Source organism: Mercurialis annua, linkage group LG6 (assembly GCF_937616625.2).
Source record: "Mercurialis annua linkage group LG6, ddMerAnnu1.2, whole genome shotgun sequence".
Classification (NCBI taxonomy): domain Eukaryota; kingdom Viridiplantae; phylum Streptophyta; class Magnoliopsida; order Malpighiales; family Euphorbiaceae; genus Mercurialis; species Mercurialis annua.
This window is the reverse complement of record NC_065575.1, coordinates 39,478,574-39,492,184: the sequence shown is the minus strand read 5'-3', so window position 1 is coordinate 39,492,184 and position 13,611 is coordinate 39,478,574. Positions and strand designations below refer to the sequence as shown.

The window sequence follows — 13,611 nt, the reverse complement described above, 5'->3', positions numbered from 1 at the left end:
CATTTTTGAAAAGTTGTTATAAATAAAAAAATTTGAAAAGATTTAGAAATTATTCAATGCAACTCTCGCGCTATGTCTTTCGTGTATAAACAAACCAATTGTACACTAATCATGTGAAATTTTTAATGACTTAAAAAAATAAATAGCAATTAAAAAATTTCCTATTACAAATATTTTTTGTTTGTTATAACTATGACACGGCATAAACATTGCATGGGATAAACGCTCTTTCACGAGATCAGATTATACAAATTCGGACCAACCAAATAAAATTAATTTGCAGTGAATATCTTGGCTTTTTCTTTCAAAATTTCTAAGTTTGAGTAGCAAGTTCAGACTAAATAGAAGACTTTTTGGTGCTAAATAAAGACATTACAAGTAGTATGCAAGTCTAACATAGTTGCGGCTCTCTTCACGAAAAAGACTTGAAAATCTACTATTGACTCATAAACCTCTAATCAATCTCTTTCACTCCTAACTAAATTCTCCGCCATTTCACTTTCACATTCCTTTTATTTGGTCCCAAATGGATGGCCAAAGTTCCATTTATAACCAACTTTAAATTTCATCAATAAATTTAAACTACTAGAATTTAAATTTAATGAAAAACAAACCGATCTTCCAATAAAATCCTAATAAAACATTACATTAATATAGTATTAACCACAAATTTCAATTAAAATCCAAAACAAACCACCCTAATTAATTCTTCAATAATAAAACTAATCAATTAAAATCCAGCACATCACTTCTTATTAACCTTAGCCTTGGAATTCTGCTTCTTCTTGAGCACATCTGGTGTCTTCACTTGACTCAGTCTCTTCATCTTTGCGCTTTTCCCATCCTTTTTATTCTTAGACTTCTTCAAAACATCAGGTGTTTTAACCTGGCTAAGCCTCTTCATTTTCTCTTTAGGCGACACGGATGCGGATTTCTTTGATTTTTCCTTTTCTTTGACGGCCAATTTAAGCTTCTCGGCCGAGGCAATCTTGTAGGAATTTTTAACCTTATCGAGTCGATCGGATTTCACGAACTTTTTCAACTGAACAGAGAGTAGTTTCTTGAAATTTTGGGGCAGCCCGTCTTTGTAATTTTCCTCCATGAACTTTGCGATTGCTGGCTGGCTCGATCCGGTTCTTTCCTTCAATGTTAATATTGCTTCACTTATCATCTGCAAATTACAAAAACAAAATTGAAAAAATCATTATCTGAAAGGGAATTAATAGAAGAAAATTGAATTATAGAGGAATTAATTTGACCTCAAAGTAAGGAGGGTGGTCAATTGGGGAAGGAGGTGACATTTTGGTGGGCTTGTTTTTAGCAGAAACTGTTCCTTTTGCCATTTTTTTTTGGTTCTGTGTTGTGATTTGGAAGATGGGGTGAAGGGAAGTTATAATGTTGTATTTTCAAAATGTAATTTGGGCGCCAAGTTGGTTAATTTTGGTGGGATTTGTAATTGGGCGTGAAATTAGGGAAGTGGACAGTTTCTTAGTTTTTCATTGGGCTTTTGATCCAACTGCAAATGGGAGTGGGGTATTTTCTCTTCCAAGAAGATGATTTAACATTTCAAATTAAATTGAAATTGTCATTTTCGAATAAAAATATTACTACTATTATTTGTTATTTTCCAAAATTAAGAAGATACCAACAAGTTTTAACTCAAATGGTATAAACGCTCAGTAGCAAACTGTCAAGATCGTGTTACCAATATGTTCTTTTGTTTTAAATAGTTTTAATTAAATTTTTTGACTCAGTTAAATAACCACAAAAAATGAACGGAGGGACCAGATCATTAACGAAAATAAAAGTGGAGGATCGTATTGTTAGATTTTCAAATATGAAGAACAAAAGTGTAAATTATGATATCTTTTCGTGCAAAATGTAATTTATTTTTGTTTTTAAGTACTGCTGTGATAATGTAGGTTGTTTCAGATTTTCAAAAAATATTTAAACATAAAAATATTAATCGAGAAGTAAAGTGATTTTGCATTGGTATGATATATAGTGAATTTTGTCATGATCATTATCTTTATACCATGTTTTAAAAATCGAACATCGCTGGCCGATTCAACTGGAAATCGGTGGCCACTCCAGTTCGATTGTGCTTAAAAGTGCAAAAAACCCGATTAAACAAAAAAAACCTTGAATCGACAAACGGTTGAGCTGGATAAACCGTAAAAATTGGCTGATTTTTTAAAATTTTGCTAAGAATTATTATTTTATATATTAAATATTGATAGGTTTTCGCTTTCCTTCCTTCTAAATTAGAATGATACCTCCTTCGAAAGAGAATCGGGATTGAGTAAGCACCATCTTTTCAATCAAGTATCTTTCAGATAACACATATCCAAGAAGTTTTCTATTACTAAAAAACTAAAAATTTGTATATCGGATCTAATTATATATTTTTTATTATAAGATTATATATGCATAATATATTTATTTTAATTTAAACATGATTGAACAAGTCTCGGACCAAAAAAAATGTAAGATGAATAAGACTATTGAGAGTTTATATAATAGACAAAATTGGTAAAATATAAATTCTAAGATGATAAAAGTTAAAACTATACTATTTAATTTGATACTAATATTTTTTTAAAATGATTCAAAATTATAAAATGGCACATTGCCACCATAGTTCTTCCTAGATCCGCCTTCGGGTTAATTAAACCGGTGGCCACGCCGGTTTGGAATGTAAAACACTGCTATATACTATCATTTGTAAAAACGCAACCGCAAAATTGATCAAATATGGGTGACAATTTCTATTTAACTGTTACAATACTGAACAACAACTTAATCTCTACTTTTGAAGAACGATGGCTGGCATTCTAACTTGAGGGATATGGTAAGCAGGAAGAAAAATCTCCCTTTTATTCTAATTTACATACAATACAGCACATCATCATTCTTCGTATTTTTAGTATTATTATTTTCAAGTTCTAATTCTGTGTATAGCCGAACAAAATCCTCCATTCAAGTGCAATTCATTTTCCACTGCAAGTGCCTTTCCACACAGTCCAGTCCACAAAGCTCTTTTACAACAGGCATGGTGGCAGGGACATCCAACTCGAATGTTGACGGGCGCTGATTTATGCAACCCCACGAGTAAAGCTGCTCTCTGGCGTCTTTAATTGCCGCTCTTGTAGCACAGTGAACTGAGGCTGCAAGAAGCAACGGCGGCTCACCAGAAGCTGCACACACAAACCACATCCCACTTAACTTAATATTGATTAAACCATATGAATCTTCTCCAACAACTGGTATCTAAGGACTTGCAAAAGCATAGCCTTATCTATCATAATTGCCTGAAGAAAAATAAATTTTTTTGTGCATATTTATAATTACCTTTGGAAGAGAGAACACGCTTTTGGTGATGTCCACTGTTTAGTATCTCGACATTGAACTGTTTCGGTATGGTGTCTATCGTGGGGATCTTGTACGTCCATGTGCCATCCTCCATCACTAATCCATCCGGGTTTGTTGTGTATTCTTCAAGCATGAAAAAACCAATTCCTTGGACGAAAGCTCCTTCAATCTGCAAAAACCATTTATAAGAATAACAACGCAGAGTAAATATAGCTCAAATGGCATAACTTATAAGCGCTGGGCGACAACATTCTGCCAAGGTCGTGAGTTCCTCCCACAAGGGCTCTCCTCCCCAATGATCAAAAAAAGAAAAATCAAGGTAGAGTGTAAATTGATCAAAGAGACTACATAAAATACGAAAAATGATAAAAATAAACAAAAAATAAAATAAATTGGAAAAAGTGCTGCAACTAGTTGTTACACTTACAGATATTCTAGTCAATAAAATAAAATATCTTCCACTTTTTGAAATTCCTTTACAAATTCTATCGATTTTATTAGAATTTAAAGTAAGTATAAACAAACAGAATAAAAGTTCCAAATGAATTTCATTAACAAACCAAACACAATTTTATGTGATTTCGAACGAATTCTATGAAAATTACGCAGCTCATTTTAACCAAACACACATATTCACTTTCAGCTCCCTCTTTCGCCATCGCTAAAGATCTCCCCGCTAAATCCTTTGAAACTAAATCAATTTGAGTTCTAAAAACTAGATGGAAGTCTTATGACATTTGAAGAGGCTGTAATTTAAGAATAGCAAATAAGAAAAGATTTCAAGAATGAGAATCCGATAGCTGACCTGTCCCAAATCTACAGCAGGGTTGAGACTTTGTCCACAATCGTATAAAATATCTGATCTCACAATTGTTGTCTGCCCTGTCAGAAGGTCTACCTCCACCTGTGCAACCATAGTTCTATTATAAGTACAATTTTGAAAACTATTGAAGTACTGAAACTATCAAGATTATCACCAATGCTTGATGCAAGAAGGAGAAGAAGGAAAAGAAAAATTAGAAGCTACAAACTTGCCTCACTCACTGCAGCACCATAATTTAAGTATTGCATGGAAGCAAAGTCAGGTTTGAAGAAAGAACTGGCTGACAAGTTCACAGATTCCATATATGCCTGCAAGTTGTTCATGATAACAATTAGTATGGCAAAGATCTTTTGGATCGAATGAACACACATAAAGAGCAAATTTAATACTCTCTCCTTCAGTTCATAAGAGTCCTTCTCTCAAAAGAATCCACGGAAATAATAAAAATAACCCATCTAAACAATGCAGGACCCAAGGGGAAGGAAATATATGGTTATGTGAGAAAATGAGAAGAAAACAAAAATATAAAAGCACCGCGGTTCTAGTTATCCAGAATTTGAATCAAATAACAAAGGTAAGTAGCAGAATACCTGTTGAATAAGCATTTCCCATCTTACAGAACCCATCTGCTCTTCGAGCCGATGTCTTAAAGGTGTCAGTCTGCCAACCAAATCTACACAGCAAAGTCTCACTACTTCACAGCTGGACTCAGATGTAGTGCTCCCAGCAGTAAAACCCCCTTGGATCATACTCAAGGTGTCAGTTTGAATGACTCTTACTTTATCAAAGAGGTCTCCTACTCCATCGCATCTGATTGAACTAAGAGCAAATGCTGCCATCTGTTTTACCTTTGTCCAGAGCCCCTGCCCGAGCTCTATTCCCCCAACTTCAACAGCAACAGATCCATCACTTAAAATGCTTACTTTTCCTGGAGTTGGCCTCAGCGTCACTTCATGTACGATTGGGATCCGAGAAATACCTCTTTTCTTCCATAAATTACAGCTGTTGAACTTTTTTATCATTTTACTCCTCTGGAGAAAACTTGAAGATGTCGCTAACTTATCCCATATGGAAGATAGAGTGTATTCTGAAGGTGCACTGATAATATTTTCATAGAATAAGTTAACACTCTCACAAGTGTGGAGATTTATGTCTCTCACTAAATCTACATCCATTGAAAGAGAAGATGCCACATTCTCAATTACAGCTTCTGCAATATACGATCCTTGCACTTCTCCAGGAGCCCGCATAGCTGATCTACTTGGATGATTTGTTTTGCAGACCTTTATATCAAAAGATAAAGCTCCCCAGTTATATTTTTTCAGTGCGCCCATAATATTATACGGCATCATTGGACTTATATCTGGAAATATCCCAGCATTGATCTTTATATCAAGCTGTAAGGCTGTAATTTTCCCATTAGATTTGAATCCTACACTATATTTTATTTTCATGGGATGCCTTCCTCCCGCCATCATCATATCTGCCTTGCGATTGAGATACAATCTAACAGGACGCTGCAACTTATATGCAGCTAGAGCACATGCTGTAGCGACCTGAAAAGTACAAGTTAATGTAAGTAGGACGAGAAATGAAAAGATTAAAGAAAGTAGCAATTTACTAGCTAAATAATGCTCCAATAATGTCTCTATATCAAGAACAACATCAATTATTGACATACATGACTAATTATTACTTAAAACAAAGATGCTCTAGAGTCAATTTGAAATAGGAGATTTTACTATGATCATAATAAGTAACAACTAAGTCCGAAATAGCTTGCTTATATTTTATCATTTCAAGTTATACTAAAATTTTGGCCAGAAAATTACAGTAATAAAATAAACAGCAGCATTTGTGACTCATAAGTTCCCAATTTGTTTAGCGAAAATCAATCGTAGGATGACTTTAATCTTCAACTCAGCATATCATGCCTTCCGTTTGTGTAATTATTCTTCACAGTGATAGGTATATTCCAACAAAGAGAACAAAATAAGGAAAGTTTCAAAGGATATTATGCATTTGGGATCACAATCTACCATGTATAAATAATTATCATTATCCTTGTTCATATTTTCCATTTCTTTGATGAGAAAGGAAAGCGGGAAGGGGAAGGTAAGGATTTTGCCTAATGTATTAACATCAACTGAGGAATTTATGCTGATCTTTTTAATGTCACCAAGAAATTTAAACCACGTCAAAATATTTTTAGCGAAAATTTTCCTCTATTTGCTCAAAACTTGACAGCAGTATCCAGTATCTGCCAGGCACCAGTTTGGGATTAAATATACCAGAAGACTTGAACTAGATTTGGTGTTTAGAGAAAATCAGTTAATCTACCTATTGAAAACCACAGTAACTGCAAAATTTATAGGCGTTTAACAAAGGTGGTATGTTTCGTAAAAAAAAATAAAAAAAATTCTAACATACAGGACAATACTCACAGGCATGGCTTTTATAGCCTTTCCACCAAAGCCACCTCCAACTCTTCTTGTAATCACACGTACGTTATGTTCTGGAACACCAAGGCATCTTGCAATAACAGCATGTGCAAACTCAGGGCACTGAATTGAACTATAAATTACTATGCAATTGTCTTCATCAGGCACAGCAAGGGCGGTTTGATTTTCCATATAGAAATAGTATTGTGACCCAAGCTTTATCTAGATACCATAATTGAACAAAAAGTTGGCATTGGTTAGCAATGACATCGAAAAGCTGAAAGATGATAGTATGAAGAAATTTACTCTTCTTTGGCCTTTTATATGTGCCATTAGTAGAAGAAAATGATATTTCTTTCTGAACAAAGGAGGAAAAGGGGAGAAAGAAGTAGTGAAAAATACCTCAGCTGAGAGAATCTTTTGATCAGCTTGAGCCATTCCCTTTGAAATATCACCTATTTGTTTGGGGAACATGAAAGGAGGGATGTCAAAAAGGCTAGATCTCTCAATAGCATCTTCTACAGTTAAAATGGGAGGATCTAGATTTTCCAGGCCATAATCAACCATTGCAAGGTTTGACACCATATCTGCATGCTTCTGTGTATTTGCAACCTAAAAAATCAGTTCATAAGAGTAGATTAGTCAAAGTAGCTGCGACAACCCAATCAAACATATAATTCTTGAACCCCAACACACAAACAAAGATAAGGCAGATGCTGCAAAAGAAGAATGATAGATAAGGTGATCACCACAAGAGCTAGACGCTCTCCACAAGTTCGAGTAAGCTCATCAGCAAACAGAGGTTCAGAACCAAAAACAGTTTTAGAACCTATGTTTTCCCCACCTTTCGGAATATCTCTAAAAGAAATAAGTGCAGTGACTTCATCTGCGAGAACTTTTGAGTCGAGTGTTATACCCTTTACCCTTGCAAAAGGTTTCTTGCTATAAATAAATGCTCCATATAGACAATTTCTAGGAGAGGGAATGTCATCCACATAAACAGCTTCACCTGCATACCTTGTAAGATTAAACAAGTAAGATAGCTGTTTGCTTATTGCCAGTTCTCAGTTATCAATGAATGGAGATGTTTCAAATTGAGGTAGATTGAAACAACACAAAGTCTTAGGATGGGACAGAGAAGTGTTAGTTAGTGACTATAACAATTTAGGAAACTTGAGGATTATCCAATTTGTTCATTTCTATTGTTTACTTGTAAGGGGGAAAATGGATCTTCAGCAGGATAACATTTATGAAAGAAATTATACTGTCATTAACATATATAGTCATACAACAACCATGGCAAAAACAAAAAAGAGGTGTCCACGAACCTGAAGCCTGAAGAGAAGCTCCAGATTTTACAACCGGTTCACCAACTGGATGGTAATCATTGCTAATTTGAATCACCTGCTTTGATGAAGATAGCAAAGAGGGGACTTTGAGGAGGTCCAGCGATTCCTGATTCTGTTTTAGTTTTCCACCATTAACTGAACCTTTTAAATGCCCATCCAACCAACCATACCCATTATCACCTAATAATGGTCTAAGAAAGTCAAAAAGAAAACCAACAGCTAAGCTTGACCTATATGCAGGATTTTGAGTCCCATCTTCAGGTACAACAGTACCTTTAAGCAGTCTAATTGCTTCATAAATAACACCGATGGTTAACAATTTTCCAGCTAAAAATTCCTCAACTTTCCTTGCCCTAATTGCATGTTTGGTTCCAAAAGCACCAAAAGCCAACCGACAGCTATTTAACACAATTTCACCAGATGGCTTAGACAAGGCAATATCAGCCATGAATGCAGAATTCAAATAGGGCAAAGCATTTCCAAGGGGCCTCGCTGCAGCTCGATAGGTTTCAAATAATAATTTACTACCGCTTTCAGGAGATGTACTCTTAAAAAATTCACAATTAGGGATTTTAACACTTAAAAGTACACTTTTCGAATCCAAGGGAGACCTTTCCAAAAACTCATCCAGTGTAAGCTTTTCATGCTTGGTGTCAGATATGATATCAACTGATGAACCAGCTGCTAGAAATATTGTAGCAATATCTGAAGGAAAATGTTTACTCTGTGCCATCACTAAATTTCCTCCAATACTCGCTGTATTTCGAACAAATTCAGCAGCAATTTTCTCCATATGGACTGCAATTTTTTTATATACCATTTTACAGTCTGAGGGGAACTCACCTTTCCTTTCTTCCTTCAAAGCGTCAATAGCTTTAGATATAGTCACAGCAGCACCAATTTCAATTCCAGACTTCTCCCTTTTGATGATTGAGAGCTCGGGAATATTTCTGAGATCTATGAATTTGTCATGGTGTTCTATTTCCTTATAATAACTTACACCTGTATTGCCGACCACTAGTTTTGCCCGAACTCCATCAGCATCGCTGGTTTTTATCAAGTTCTGAAGCTCCTTAAACGTAGCAGGTTTGTGCCAACAGTATCCTTTTGTTTTAAAATGCAAGGAAGAATTCACTTCCCTTTTCAAAAACTCCGGAAAAGTGCAATTACTATGATTATACACAGGTAATCTACTTATCGTTGCCTCCTGACTGTCCTCCTTTTTCCAGAAAGTATTAAATCCCAAGTCCTCCAAATCGACATCTGCTGCAAAACTTTTGCATGCATCAGCAATGGGTCGATATCCAGTACATCGACAAAGATTTCCTGCAACAGCTTTTTCTGCTTCAACTACTGTCAGCTTGGAGAATCCTGGAGGGGGATCTAGTCGGTCAGTATTTTCAGCCTTAACAAGGGCCCCAAAGAGTGAAATGCACATTCCAGGCGTACAAAAGCCGCATTGAGAACCATGGAACCCTGTGAGCCTCTGTTGTACTGAGTGAAAGCCATCTTTGCTATTGCCAAGGCCTTCAGTTGTTGTAACTGAACATCCATGTATACTGCAAAGCAATGTTAGACATGAATTTATGGTAAAATCCTCAACTTCATCACGGATGGGATCATACTTGGAGAGCAGCACAACGCAAGCACCACAACCACCTAAAACCATAGATTAGAATTTATATTGAGCAACTGCTAAAACATCTACAGCTTTTGCTTGTTCAATAATCTTTGTTCAAATATAAACCATATAAAAGCCTACTTGATTATAGTGGCTGCACAACGAAAACTCATTGAAGACATAACTGGAAAAAGGATACATTGAAATTCTTAGCTATCAGGGTTTGTAATCAATCCCCAAAGATCATCACATTTCTTTCTTTTCTTCCTTATTTTCCTTTTCTACTCATAAACATGAAAACGTCGTAATAGGAAAGGGGAAATGAATAATCAAATACAATACTGAAGTCTAACAGCTGCAGCATGAAACAAGAATATGAATTTTTTTTAGAAAACATAGCATATGCCTCATTTTTCGTTCTACTTCTGCCTGTTCTTTCGTCAGTCCTTATTTCGTTACAAATCTGATTGATTGCATTTATAAAAAATTTACAGCAACAGTAGTCATGTGGTGTGCGTAAATGGCTGTATTTATTGGTATATAAACAAAATTCAGCAACCTAAAACATCAACAACTATCCAAACATCTCATAGTTTATGTAAAAAGTCCAATCAACCCAATTCCAAAATCATGAAACACTAGAAATGCAAAACATTAAAATTAGTTAAGCAGAGTCAAAACTACAAAATTAAACATTAAAACAAACAAGGATACCAGTCAACAAACCTAAGAAGAAGACATCTCCGACCAAACCAAGAATCACTTAAACCAATAAAACAATATGAAGAGAATAAATATATATTACAAGAGAGCCGGAGAGAGTACCTTCACCACAGCTGAGCTTAACACTCTTGAAACGAGTCTCGGTTCGCAAGAATTCAAGCAAAGTAGTCGAAGGGTCGACCGATGAGAGCTCAAACCTCTCGTTGTTAACAGCAAAAACAAGATTCTTCTCTTCCATGTCTTTACACAGACTAACTAGAAGAAGTTGATAAGTTGATGTAGTACCCAATGATGAACTATTTTAAATTTGACCAAAAATAAACAACTATTTTAAATATAATATTATTGATAATAAATTAATAATACATCTGACATATTAGGGAATTATGATTAGGAATTTAACTTATTAATTGGGTTGCTAATTTTAGTTGCTATTCTCCCTCCCCTTATATAGAATCACCAACCCTTTTTTCTATAAAGCTAATTATTTTGCCAATTTTGAATAGAAATGGTAGTTAATTTTTTTTTTGAGAGGAAATGGTAGTTAATCTTGAATGTTACAAAACTAATTACTCCTCATTTATACTAGTTTAAAATTTCAATAATATATATATATATATATATATATATATATATATCCTATGTTCTCTTTTATTTGTCCATTTTTAACAAAACACACATATTAAAAAAGTAATTAATATTTTATATAAATGACTAAATAACCTTATATTGATATATTAAAAATTCACATATTAATAAATAATATCTCTACTCCACTAACTAAACTAAAGGGTAACAATGACAAAAATTAAAATTTGTCATTAAAATTTATAATTGACAAATATTTTGGAACAATTTTTTTTCTTCAAAAAAGGACAAATAAAAAAGAACAGAGGGAGTATTCAATTTATATTTAGTGAATTTTTTGTGAAATAAAGTGCGATTAGAAGGTCGAATAGTTAATCAATTTTTTTTACGGATTAGATTGGTCTCCATCTTATTTAGAAAAAAAACTATATTTAAAGAAAGCTTGAAAAAATTGAGACATGATTTTATAGTTTCGGTATAAACTCTCACCTACATCCATTATTTTTCAATAATAAAGCGTTTTCACAAGTTCATTCTTAATTTTGATTTTTCTAAATACAACTTTAACTAATACATAGGGGTGTTTGGTTCGTCAAAAAAGAAAGGAGAATGGGAATGGCTCATTTCCATTATTTGTGTTTGTTTTATCTAAAATCACTAGGTAATGAGAATGAATCACCCCTTCAATAGAAATCACCCATTCTCTTCTACCTCCATGAGAATGGATTCTCATTCCGATGGAATCAAAATTTAACTAATGTTTTAATAATAAATAATAATATAAAAATATTTTTAAATATTTATTTAATTTTTTTATAAAATAAAAATATTTTAAAAATATATAAATTGAGATTTTTTGAAAAAAAAATTAAAAAAAATATTTTTTCAACAAGATAAGAATTTTTTTTTTAGAAAAATAGATTTTTTTTTAAATTAAAAAATATTTTTTATTTACAAATAATAAAAATTCATTAGAATAAATAATATTTTTTTTTAAAATACACACTATTACCTAATCCCAAACCTATATTAATTTATTGAAACAAACAAGATATAAAAAACAATCATTTCCATTCTTTCTCATTTCCATTCCGATTCCAAACGTTGAACCAAACGGCCTTTTTAGTTAATTTTTCATAATAGAACCAACAACTTTACTTTTCACTAACGCAAAATCATAAGCCAACCTACAACTATGAGTTTCAAGTGATCGCTCACAACCATCATTTAAAAGGTTTTTACACAAGAATTGGAGTTTGTTAAAGATTGTAATTTTAAGTTGTTAATCTTAACACATACATAATGTTATATATATATAGCCTTGAAACATGATACCGATAATAATATCCGAACTCCAAGCATCGCCTAACGAATGCTATGCTCGCCCAACGGGTCTCCAACGAGTATCGCCCATGTCTGTCTCGGGCGGACTTATCCAGGTCTGCCATTTAGACAACCTCATCCACTCCGTTCCCTGACACCCACTACCCGGGATAATCGGGAACGTGCCTTCACCACTATCAATAATCGTGGGATAAACCCACGATTTCCCTGATAACAACCGCCTCAAACTCATTATAAAAGGAAGTCACCGAATGCTGAGAAGGGTAAGCGAAAATCAGACTTAAATACTCTTACATTCATTTACCTACCAAAAAACCCTCTCTGACTTAAGGATTCTGAGTGGCTTTCAGGCTGAGCAAGCCTGAGGTCCTTTGAGCTTATATTTGTTACTTGTGCAGGAAAAACAGTACGGGCGACCCTTTAAAGATCGACCTGTATCAAAACAGATCTTCACGTTGCTTCTTTGTGTGAACCAACAAAAAACAGTCTTCTAATCTGAAAAAAGGCTGTAAGAGTTCGTTCATGTAAACTACAATGGGGCAAACTCCAATGGTCCTCTGCTAATCATGTATCAACTCCTCGTTAATAAATGTTTATTATGCTTGTCTCCGTGCCTTTCAATTTTTGCGCCCGTGAACTACTTAGTATCCATCTTGTATGAGGTTGGCACTCGCAAGGTCTTCATATGTACTCTACTCTAGGATGGTTAGCACCCGCGAACTCCTACTATTTCTAATTGAATTTCGAACTCCTACTATTTCTAATTGAATTTCGAGTTTCGACTTTTTGTCAAAATAGAGCTAATTGTCCATAATTATTGATGGATCCGGCCTTCGTGATGGGTTATGAATCTCCTTTGACAGCCTTTGATCTGCAAAACAGGGACGGTGGTTATCTGATGGACACTCTGATGCTTAAGTCAGTATTGAGTTTAAGAGTATATTGTAACTGTAATATGATGTGTGTTTAGGCATATCTCAACCCTCTTTATATAATAGTAGTGTTTGTCACGACCCAATCTCAGGGCCGAGACCGGCGCTAGGGAATGGGAGTGGTTGCTCCGAAACCCGTAGCAAGCCTAAAAACGTAAAATAATTTTTCGCGAAATACAAACGTCATGCATGACATAAGCAAACACGTGTCATGCAGAAGCACACATGCCAGGTACACATATCCTCTGGCAGTCACAGTATAAATAACGCAGCAAGCGTAAACGTTTAAAACTTTAAAACGTTAAAGTAATATTTACAGAAATCTATACATACAAGCTGACTGGCAAAATACTTATCTACTGCAGCTCTAAGAGTAAAGTACTGTTTCTTTACATACTCAAAAATACAGACTTCTGGA

The 13,611-nt window shown here is 34.3% G+C and overlaps 2 protein-coding genes across 3 annotated transcripts; both read right to left on the bottom strand.

Moving 5' to 3' along the window:
* Window positions 1–619: 619 nt before the first annotated feature.
* LOC126688066 (histone H1-like) lies at window positions 620–1,438 on the bottom strand. Its single transcript, XM_050382632.2, has 2 exons — window positions 1,260–1,438; window positions 620–1,171 (listed from the first exon to the last, which is right to left on the bottom strand). The coding sequence occupies exons 1-2, from the start codon at window positions 1,341–1,343 to the stop codon at window positions 746–748; spliced, it is 510 nt and encodes a 169-aa protein (XP_050238589.1). The 5' UTR covers window positions 1,344–1,438; the 3' UTR covers window positions 620–745.
* Window positions 1,439–2,744: 1,306 nt separating this feature from the next.
* LOC126686723 (abscisic-aldehyde oxidase-like) lies at window positions 2,745–10,649 on the bottom strand. 2 transcript variants are annotated; one of them, XM_050380928.2, is made up of 10 exons: window positions 10,432–10,649; window positions 7,965–9,644; window positions 7,386–7,645; window positions 7,039–7,248; window positions 6,640–6,858; window positions 4,786–5,751; window positions 4,408–4,503; window positions 4,178–4,276; window positions 3,352–3,541; window positions 2,745–3,197 (listed from the first exon to the last, which is right to left on the bottom strand). In XM_050380928.2, the coding sequence occupies exons 1-10, from the start codon at window positions 10,565–10,567 to the stop codon at window positions 2,980–2,982; spliced, it is 4,074 nt and encodes a 1,357-aa protein (XP_050236885.1). In that variant the 5' UTR covers window positions 10,568–10,649; the 3' UTR covers window positions 2,745–2,979. The 2 variants fall into 2 exon arrangements, with proteins under 2 accessions (XP_050236885.1, XP_050236886.1); XM_050380929.2 differs by having other exon boundaries at window positions 7,965–9,544; window positions 10,432–10,523.
* Window positions 10,650–13,611: the final 2,962 nt, after the last annotated feature.

What these genes read in the sequence shown, in the direction of transcription:
- LOC126688066 (XM_050382632.2), bottom strand. Translation starts at nt 1,343, where the DNA reads ATGGCAAAAGGAACAGTTTCTGCTAAAAACAAGCCCACCAAAATGTCA. An exon ending in ACCACCCTCCTTACTTTGAG is followed by an intron (nt 1,172 to 1,259) that starts GTCAAATTAATT and finishes TGTAATTTGCAG; the next exon opens with ATGATAAGTGAAGCAATATT.
- LOC126686723 (XM_050380928.2), bottom strand. Translation starts at nt 10,567, where the DNA reads ATGGAAGAGAAGAATCTTGTTTTTGCTGTTAACAACGAGAGGTTTGAG. An exon ending in AGCTTCTCTTCAGGCTTCAG is followed by an intron (nt 7,646 to 7,964) that starts GTTCGTGGACAC and finishes CAAGGTATGCAG; the next exon opens with GTGAAGCTGTTTATGTGGAT. An exon ending in GGGAAATGCTTATTCAACAG is followed by an intron (nt 4,504 to 4,785) that starts GTATTCTGCTAC and finishes AACAACTTGCAG; the next exon opens with GCATATATGGAATCTGTGAA.